This window comes from Hibiscus syriacus, unplaced genomic scaffold, assembly GCF_006381635.1.
Source record: "Hibiscus syriacus cultivar Baekdansim isolate YM2019G1 unplaced genomic scaffold, ASM638163v2 tig00000738_pilon, whole genome shotgun sequence".
NCBI classification, from domain to species: domain Eukaryota; kingdom Viridiplantae; phylum Streptophyta; class Magnoliopsida; order Malvales; family Malvaceae; genus Hibiscus; species Hibiscus syriacus.
The window spans coordinates 1,445,796-1,456,199 of NW_024061816.1; the positions used below are offsets into that span (position 1 = coordinate 1,445,796).

A 10,404-nucleotide genomic window follows, 5' to 3' on the forward strand; every position below is an offset into this window, starting at 1 on the left:
ACCAATCGATAAAAAATTAACGGTGATACGAACATGACATTTTTTTTGTATTGCTGACATAATATTATCTTATGATGACCAGGGCCGTGGCAGGGTTTTCGGGGTCCTGTATAAATTCGTATAAAGGGGCCCCTATTTTCTAGATATATTCGATTTCGGGACAACAATAGTGGCGTTTTCTTGACAAACGCCGTAATAGATCCATCTATAATGGCGTTTTATCAAAAAAGCCGCAATAATAGTGACGTTTTTTGAAAAAATGTCGCAATAGGTCCATCTATAGTGGCGTTTATTGGTAAAACGCCACTATATATATATTTTTTTTGGGGCCCTGCGCTGTCGCGCAGTTTGCGCCGCCTCAGCCACGGCCATGATGATGACGCATCAACATTAACGTTATTTTTTAAATGATAGGTGACCAAAGCATAACCAAACATAACATTAAGCATAATTTTGAAAAAATAATTAGGTATAATTTACTCATTATACTAATATTATATATAAGTGTGATGTAAACCTAATCTGGCTCGTAAACATCTATAATTATTATAGTTTTATTAATCCATTTTCATTTCGAAGTTGGTAATCTCATTTAGTTGATATAGGTGAGCCATAAAAGAGGCAAATACATTATGACGAGGAGAGTGGTTGAGAATGACACCCCCACTCACGTAAAACTTGAGCTCTTTTATAACACTTCACGGGTAAAATTCAATAAGTTGGTGGGATCAGCCCTCTAAATTAAGATGCTGCGATTCCCATTTAATCTGTACCTTGAAGGCTCACTTTTCATGGTGATTTTGACCATTTTTAATGTCACTTCTTTTCAGTGTCTACCAGTTTTCATTGTGGATAAGGTTGTTGAACCCTCACAAGGTGAACTATGTTTTACTCAACATGTACGTTTTGTTGGCAAATTTAGACAAATATTGTGGCGCAAAAAAAAAATATATTAGGAAAATATACTTATTGGGTTATTAATTTGAGATTTAGGTTATCTTTTATAATATACATAGAATTCATCGTTTAGGAATAATAAATTTTATAAAATATATTAAAAAAATTAAAACACGTCATACGGACGAGACGAATTCTATGAGCCTTATTTTTTAACTTGGTTATATTATGGAATTCATTATATTCACTCGACGAATTTTCATATCTACCGTAACAAATAACCTAAATTCCAAACTATTTTTCTACCGGTATTTTTTTAAATCCTTTTCTCGCTTGGATTATTTCACTAAATATCTTAGAATATGAATTTGAACTTCTTCAATAAGAAAAAATATTATACTGGCGAGATTGTACTAATGTAATTCATCCCATTTAACATATAGTATTATAAATTTTAGGGTATATATTTTAGGATTTAAATTTAAGATTTATAGTTTATAACGTAAGAATTAAAATTTAAGATCTAAATTCATTTAAATATGTCAAATAATACTCAAAAAATATATTTTCGGTTTTTTTTTATTTATCCTTATTTTTAAATTAGAATTACCCAATAGCATAGGGCTCTGTGGTGATTTGCTTTAGCCGAGGTTGATGATAGGGTTATGGGGGAATCAGAATCTCGAAAGGAAGCAAAGGCGCAGCCTACCCTAGCCTTGTTTTGGTACGATGTGAAGCAATATGAAATTGACCACTCACAATTCATCTTTACATCAAAATGGTTCATGATTTTAGCCCCATCCCGTAGTTCAAGGCCATTTGAGGTTATAAATCAAAGTGATCTTCGATTTTCAAACTTACTATGTTTTCAAGCTCAGAATTCTTTTATTACTCCATTTATTAGGTTAAAGTTAAGTATTTATTTTATGGTAAACTGTAATTTTGACCACTTAATCATCGTTAATTTTTATTTTAACTACTGATCTTTTAATTTTGTCAGTCAGATCATCTAATTATTTAATTGATATCAATCAAGTTACCTATCGTTAACATTTAACGGAAGAGATGACATATATGTCGATAAAATTAATATAATTACATATTTAGCCCCCATTATTTACATATTTTATCAATTTAATCCTGATTTTAAATTAATTCAATAAATTTAAACTCTCAATCAGATGGTAACATGTATCATCCCCTAACTAGGGTTATTTGAAATTTAATTTATTTAATTTTATATATTTTAACTCCAATCAGAGAGTTTATACGTGGTTATACCATCAGGTTCAACCCCATCTCGAATAAATCATACCGACACGAACCAAGTGAACCCAATTCTAGGTTGTTGTTATATCTTAAAATATCAGGTCTAAAAACATCTACAAGAGTAAGTGAACGTTCATTGTCAAATAATTAAAACTTTTTCGAATAAATATTATCTTATATTTATCTTAGACTAGTAAAAAAACCCTGAGTCCTACTCTTTGTCAATTCGATAAACATCAAAGGGCGTTTTTGGCAATTTAAGTTGGGGAGGTGTTGGGGCCCATTTGTCTCCCTTTTATGTCAAAGGTTGAAAAATAGATCGTAAAAATAAATAATTGGACATTAAAGTCATTTTTATTTTAGTGCTTGGAATTTAGTTAGAGTGGGAAAAGAAAGGATAAATTAGGGAAACCCCCCACAAAAGCTGACAAATTTACTGAGCAAACCCTTCTTTTTAAATTTTTTTCAGACTTTGACTCCACTTTGGGTTTACACTTCTTTCTATCCTTTTCATAACAGTCATTCATAGAAGTAATAAAAATATCAAACAACTACTTTGGGTTAATTTGATTCCTATTTTGACCCGCCTTTTTCCTTTTTCTCACAATTCACTTTAATTTATTTGTTTCCCTCCATAAATTTATTGGGTAAAAACAAATAATACAAATTCATATGTTCACCTTTCATTTATTTTTTTTATAGATTTAAATATCATAAATTTGGATATATTTCAATTTAAATATTTTAATTATTATCCTTTATGATTTTGAAATTGAAATTAATAAAAATATAGTCATAGATGTTTATTACGTGAACCTACTTAATAGATTCGAATTCTAATATTCATAATTAATATTAGGTTTTATTTTAAATTTTTTATTTAATAAGGTATTTTATACTTATTAAATATTGGTATTTTATGCAATTTATATATTTTTATCGTAATTATTGATATTTAATTCATTAATCTTTTAATTTAGATTGAATATTCTAAAAAACCTGTTGAAAAGCAGCCCTTATAATACAATTTATTCTATACACAACGTCAAAATTCGAACTCTGGGTCTTACCAAAAAACCCAATTCATCATTCGTTAAACCAACTAATTTTTTAAAGATTATGTAACTTTACAATTAAATGTAATTAATTTTATTTAAAAATCTGATTAAAACACTCCTCAAATTTTATTAGGTTTTATCTTTTAGTTTTTATGATATTTGAATTTGTTTCTTATTTCATATTAATTAGATAATATATAATTTTATTACTCGCCAAGAGAAACAATGATTGTTTAATTAACCAACTGATTAGTTTAAGCGCCAAAACAACTTGATATTGCTTAAATAAAATTTTTTGTTCGAGTTTTGTGTATATAAAAAATTATCATTGGGAGATTCACCCATCAAAATTAAACGTACGACACGGGTCAGTCCGAATTAATTATAACTAAACCTGAAACCAAGAAGGTAAAATAAATGATTGTTTAAATTTTATTTATTTTAAATAATCTAAAATGATTACAAAATATTATTTATTTAAAATTTCTTTTAATCATTAGTAATACACATGTAATATCTATGTAGACGCTGAGAGAAAAAAATCTCATGTAATTCCAAAGAATTCCACCACATTTGGATGATTAAACTTATTTAGTAAATATATATTTTACTTAATGAATCTCTCAGTGTCATGCTAACAATTATGGTCAATAAATTCCTAATCCAATTCCAAAACAGTCTTAATCATCAACTTTGTTTCCACTTTTGTTTGTTTCTTTAGCAATTATATTGCTCATCAAAAGCTAAACATAACTATGAACTCCCCCACTCTTCACTAATCCACAATCTTTGTCCACCATTAACTAAAATCTCCATTAAACTAATCTTAGTTTCTTCCTCTGAATCTTTTCCCATAAAAAATTCAGATTTTTAATATATAAAAATATATATATATTATTCATACCGTGGTTCAATCTCCCTTACAAACTTTGTCATTTTCCTCCTTGAAACTAAAAAAAAGCCAATGACAAAACAGCTGCAACAGGCAGCACCTTCCTTTCTTCTTCTTCTTGTGCTGTTCTCCTCTTTCTTTGTACTGTAAACAGTAATTCTTTAGTTTCTGCTCAAATATCTATGTCCACATTATTCTTCTCCTTCTCCTTCTGATATACCCTTTATCAATATTACACTCAGGTACATTGAACAGTCCTCTTTCCCCTCCCTGAATCTGCATACTTCCTTTTCTTCTTCTCTCTTTACTGTTCATTGGGTGTTTTTCTTTCATCTCTTCATTAAAAGCTTCATTTTCCCTTTTCCAAGTTCTCTGCTTTCTTGATGATGAAATGTATTTGTTGTTGTTTTGATTTCTTCTCCTGGGTGTTTTGGAGCTGAGAGGGAAGATTACTAGTAGTGTACACTGTCTCATACTTTGTTACTGAGTTCTGCTTCACTCAGACACGTTCTTTTCAATTTTTCTCTTCTATTCAACTGTTTTTTATGTTTTGCCTAATTTGGCCCTAAGTAGGAAGTTTACAACAAGCAATTAAGCTTAATACAAGTGAAAAACGGCTTCTTTCCCTAGCTATCAAGTCTGGAATTGGACTAAATAATTTAGCTTGATGGTATAGAAAACAAAGCTTTTTACACAAGATTCTGGCATGAAATTGATGTATTTGAAGCCTTTTAACATTGTTGTTTGAAGATGTTTTGAACCATTGTTTAGATTAGCCCTCTTTGAACCTGTATGCAAAGGGCACTTAAGCTTTTCTGTGTATCATGTGTTCAATTTTGATTTCCATTTTTTTTCAATCATGAATTGTTGTACTGTGAAGTTCGGTTCTTTCGATGTTGTCTTTTTCGTATAATTCACAGAGAAATTGCTGTATATTTCTTTTGCATCTATAGCTTTTTGTGAAGGATTCATGAATATAATGCCCTGGCTTGTTTTCTTTGGTGCAATACAGTAAAGGAGTCAAGTACATATTTATTTCCAACATGGAGCAATACGAAGTATTAGAGCAAATTGGGAAGGGAGCTTTCGGTTCAGCTCTTCTTGTGAGGCATAAACATGAAAAGAAGAAGTAAGTTTGATAGTACGGCCGAGTCCGTCCTCCATTTATAGTTAACTCTATCACATATCGAATATACGAGAAGATAAACAATTTGACATGGTTATTTGCTTCATCTTTTGAATGTTAATAAGGTATGTGTTGAAAAAGATCCGTCTTGCTCGCCAGACCGATAGGTCACGGAGATCTGCTCATCAGGAGGTTCGTATGACTATTCCTTTTGTATTTTATTGAAGCAAACATTACTGAGAGATGAACAGAAAAGATGGATTCTGATCGCTTTCTGTTCGATTAACGTGTTAGCATTTTCGGACATGGAACAACGTTGAAGTTTGGCTGGACCAAACTTGTACTAGAGTTGTGTCCAAAGAAGCTGCCCTATGCCTTGTTTCATTGGCGTGAACCTAGTTTTATTCGATCTGTAGACTGACCTTTCAATTTGTTCATGTAGATGGAGCTCATTTCTAAAATCCGAAATCCATTTATTGTGGAGTACAAAGATTCCTGGGTGGAAAAGGTATCACGCCATAACTGTCACGACATAAATATCAAACCTTCCCGAAGAGACTAACACGTGTTCGCATGTCTTTGATACCAGGGTTGCTATGTATGCATTATTATAGGTTATTGTGAAGGTGGAGACATGTAAGTTTCATTTTTCTGCTGATGCCGAGATTTGTGAGATAATGCATTTATTTTGTAACTCGGAGAACCTGGGAAGAACTTAGCAAATCATAATTAGATTTTCTGTATAAAACAGGGCTGAAGCCATAAAGAAAGCAAATGGCATGCTTTTCTCTGAAGAGGTTTGTTTATCCCCATGCTTATAACTTCGGTTCTTTCTGTTACTCTCTTCCCGTTCCCTCGTGTTGAGCTTTATTCATCGAAAAATCTTAACTCCGAAAGTTTTGCTTCCGTGCATGTTCAGAAACTGTGCAAGTGGCTTGTTCAGCTCCTGATGGCTCTTGACTATTTGCACTTGAATCACATTCTTCATCGTGATGTCAAGGTTCGTGGCGTACTTTTATTCTCTTGCAGGTGTAAATCACTTCGAAAATTCTCGATGTAGTTATAGTTAATGATATGTTGTTCCATTTTTTTCAGTGTTCAAACATCTTCTTGACAAAAGATCATGACATACGCCTTGGTGAGTGATTTTCAGTTTTTTCCGCATAATACCTTCGATAGAGGTTACAATTTCGCTTAACACAAACGTGATCAACACCAATTCAGGTGATTTCGGACTTGCCAAAATTCTGACTTCAGATGATCTTGCCGCCTCTGTAAGTAAAATATGAATTATGTAACCTTTGAGAATTACATGCATCACTCGATTTAATTGATCGCTACTAGTTTTTCTTTTGTGAAGGTTGTTGGAACTCCGAGCTATATGTGTCCTGAGCTTCTGGCTGATATACCGTATGGTTCTAAATCAGATATCTGGTCATTAGGTAAACATGCTTCAGCCGGCGATTCTTGTGCTTGTCAGTCGGTCTCGATAACACGTCTCTTGTTCTTATCTCTATGTGTTTATATGATTAGAAAATATGTTTTTCCAGGGTGCTGTATATTTGAAATGACTTCTCTCAAGCCTGCATTTAAAGCATTTGTAAGTTCTTTTACCCTTTCGTTTGTAATTATTTGCAGGCTGTTGCATACACACCATTTTTTTAGTCTGGTTAGGACTTCTTAGACAAGGATTCCGATAAGATATGGATTCGATCATTGCATATAGTCTTTACAAAATATTCCGTTTATATATGGTCCGGGACCGTATCTACTCTAAACTTTTACAGGGCTGCCTTATCGAACATTCCGTTTCGTAGGCAAGTATATTGTTTGTAATGTTTCGAGCTGCTTGTTCGGTCCTCATGAATTCACTGCATCATGCTTGTTACTATTATGGTTTCACCGGGACATCTAGGCCAGCTAAGAATAACTGAATGTGGCATTTCGTATTTATTTCTTGTAGTATTTCGATGTCATATTCGATTGTTACTCATTTCCGGTTTCTTGTTTTACGTCCGTTTTCGATTAATCTTTAAATCTCTTGAGCAGGATATGCAAGCACTGATAAACAAGATCAATAAATCAATAGTTTCTCCGCTTCCAACAAAATATTCTGGTGCCTTGTAAGCCTCGTTTTCCTCCTAAAACACTCGGTTTTTTCCTTGTGAGCTTCATTTACGAACATGTCGGAGTTTCAGATGATGAATTGCGTCGATTTTCTTTTCAGCCGCGGCCTTGTTAAAAGCATGCTGCGCAAAAATCCTGAACTCAGGCCAAGTGTATGTACAATTGTCCCCTCAAGTTGAACTGTAATTCGATATATAAATGGTTTCGGAATTTGTTTATGATTTTTCCTCTCATCCGATGTGTTTATCGATTTTCAGGCTGAGGAACTGCTCAGGCATCCGCACCTGCAGTCTTATGTTGTTAAAGTTCATCATAAAATTAATAATCCTAGAAGGAATACTTTACCTGTGCTTTGGCCTGAAACCAATATGAAGAAAACTAGATTTTCGGATCCCGTAGATACTCGGTTCTCGGTTTACAGGGAGAGGCACCGATCGTTTGGTAACGATAGGACTTTAAATCCAAGCATATCCGGAGCCGAACAAGATTCTGTTTGTTCTACCAAAGGATTGCATCACAAGGCACCGGATTTTCTGAATAGAAGGTTAGAAGTTTTGTGTATGGATAGTAACCAAGAAGGAACAGTTATTTGCAAACCAATTAGTTCGAAACTTTTAAGTGCCACCAAGACTACGAAACGTTCTCTGGCAAAAGCTTCTGCAAATCCAAAGAGAAAGACAGAGCCTTCGAGCAACCGTGACTCGGTAAATTCTATTAGGTTTCCGTCTTGTGCAAGACATTCATCGAGATTGTTAGTTGTAAAGTTTTCTTTGTTTGAAATCTGGGTTTTTACTGTTGATTGCATTGTGTGCAGTGTCATGTTTCGCTGACTCCGGTTAAAAACCCTCTCCCCTCAACTCGAAGAACTTTTCCCCTGCCAACCAGAACTTTGGTCCGAGAGTCACCTTGTCGATCTAATGCTGACATTCTTCACTGCATACAATCACCGGATGTTTCTGTCAATGCTCCTCGAATCGATAAGATAGCTGAATTCCCGTTAGCCTCGTATGAAGATGAATTCTTCCCCATGAACAAAACTTCACCAAAATCTGCACAGGGCTTCTCTAGCTCGCCACATTTTGTCGACCATTCGATCATGAAAGACAAACGTACGGTTCAAATATGTGATCAGTTGTCTATAAATCCCGGGTTTGCTGATGCATGGCAAGGAATTCAACGCAGCATGTTTCATGCAGATGGAGACGACGCAAGTGTTTCCTCTGATCAAAACGCAACTGCTGGGGCATCTAGCCGTACCTCATCAGACACACGGAGACAAAAGTTTGACCCCTCATCGTTCCAGCAACGTGCTGAGGCTTTGGAAGGATTGCTTGAATTTAGTGCGAAGTTGTTGCAGCAAGAGAGGTATGATGAGCTTGGTGTGCTACTAAAGCCATTTGGACCTGGAAAGGTCTCCCCTAGGGAAACTGCAATCTGGTTGACTAAGAGCTTCAAGGAGAACACTGCCAAGCCAGAGGACTAATTCCAATGAACTGCCGCTGTTTGTATCATATCCGTAGCTATAACATGTACCAATCTTTTAGAGTTCAACTTATCCGATTTTAGGTAATGATTCTAGTCGATAGTACCTTAGTAGAAAGGCATTTTGGTTTTCAAACAAATGCTAATTGTTAGCTCTAGGCTCTAGTTAATCTTCCTGCACCATCACAGTTACCCCTTGTGCATCAAGTTCCATAATTTTCCTCAAAATGGATAATGGAGTGCAAGTAGATACCAAACGAACTTATCGTCTATTTTTTGCTTGTTTGTTTATATTGCTCTATCCTGATTGATACAGCATGTTCATCAAAAACTAGTAACAAGGGAAATGGTAATCTTGATGACTGAACTTTTGTGGTAATGAAAAAAAACCTGTTCGATACAGCATGTTCATCAAAATCTAGAAACAAGGGGAATGGTAATATTGATGAATGAACTTTTGTGGTAATGAAAAAAACCTGTTCGTAAACCGGTACGAGAAAAGAATTCCTTCGGAGTAATAAAGAACCTCAGAGGCAGAATTCCTTTGGAGTAATAAAGAACCCCCGACGCTCCAGGTAATAGGAAAGCTATTTCCTACCATGTCTACAGGGATTATATTTGTGTACTAAACATACGACTAGCGTTGTTAAGTGAAAACAGTGAGCCGAGTAATCCAGAAACATGTCCTTTGACTATAAGATCATAAATACCAGTTCGAAAAAGAATACGCTAGTTGGCACAGGGAGTAAAGTATGTCAAATGTATAAAAACATGGACCTAACATGTACCCAAAAAGAACCATTTGTACCGGAATAAACCTTGTTTTCTCGTTCCTGATTAACACGGAGGGTTGATCCTAATCTCGTAAACTATATGAATGGAAACAAGTTTATTAGTTGAGTGTCTTGTGGAATGCAACCTGCAAATGCGGCAAAGAAAAAAGTAAGATGACATTTTGCGTTGAGATATGATTGTGGAAATAAATTCTCAATACTATGATTCAGAACTGAAGAACGAAAGAAACAGTTGGGCAAAGTGCATACAGAAGTCGATGTCTTGAGAAGCTCTCGAATGGCCATTGTGGCATAACAAGAAGCAGGAAGTGTGAAGGCTAATTTGAGAGCCTTTTGAGGTTCTTGAGAATTCGAGTCAGGTGCAGAATGAACTTCCAGAGGTTCGTCTTCTCTAGAAACCTCCATCTCAACATTGTCAGTGTCATAACCATTTTTAAGTGAAACAATTAAATATTATTTTAAAAAACGATTATGACTTTAATTTGAAAATTTTGTGATTTTGGAATTAATTTGGAATAAATTGAATAGGAGTCGCCATCGACCTTTGGGTTAGGTAGGTCGAATACCAAAAAACATCTTTTAAAAACAATTTTAAGAAAAATAGTTTTATAAGACAAGAATTTGATCTACATTACCAAAGATTCATTTAAAACAGGTTCGGGAGTCGGTTACGTGTGGGGAAGGATAAACACCCCTGCAACGCCCAAAATTGGTACTGTGTCGTTTACATATCGTCGTGATAGTGGAAAGTATGAATCA

General features: G+C 34.3%; 1 protein-coding gene and 1 long non-coding RNA gene across 2 annotated transcripts; one reads left to right on the forward strand and one right to left on the reverse strand.

The window, feature by feature from the left end:
* Positions 1-4,149: 4,149 nt before the first annotated feature.
* On the forward strand, positions 4,150-9,069 carry LOC120213288 (serine/threonine-protein kinase Nek2-like). Its single transcript, XM_039211463.1, has 15 exons — positions 4,150-4,358; positions 5,129-5,245; positions 5,368-5,434; positions 5,685-5,750; positions 5,832-5,878; positions 5,994-6,039; positions 6,162-6,242; positions 6,338-6,380; positions 6,467-6,516; positions 6,603-6,684; positions 6,793-6,842; positions 7,292-7,365; positions 7,470-7,521; positions 7,627-8,073; positions 8,184-9,069. Exons 2-15 carry the CDS (start codon positions 5,160-5,162, stop codon positions 8,850-8,852), a joined length of 1,860 nt encoding a protein of 619 aa, XP_039067394.1. The 5' UTR covers positions 4,150-4,358; positions 5,129-5,159; the 3' UTR covers positions 8,853-9,069.
* A 354-nt stretch (positions 9,070-9,423) lies between these two features.
* On the reverse strand, positions 9,424-10,041 carry LOC120213298. The gene is made up of 2 exons (XR_005524782.1): positions 9,895-10,041; positions 9,424-9,770 (listed from the first exon to the last, which is right to left on the reverse strand). It is a non-coding gene; the product is annotated as an uncharacterized LOC120213298 (long non-coding RNA).
* Positions 10,042-10,404: the final 363 nt, after the last annotated feature.

Bases quoted from the DNA above. Each gene is read 5' to 3' on its own strand.
- LOC120213288 (XM_039211463.1), top strand. From the start codon at position 5,160: ATGGAGCAATACGAAGTATTAGAGCAAATTGGGAAGGGAGCTTTCGGT. The intron at 6,381-6,466 runs GTGAGTGATTTT...ACACCAATTCAG, and splicing joins AGATCATGACATACGCCTTG to GTGATTTCGGACTTGCCAAA. The intron at 7,366-7,469 runs GTAAGCCTCGTT...TTTTCTTTTCAG, and splicing joins ACAAAATATTCTGGTGCCTT to CCGCGGCCTTGTTAAAAGCA.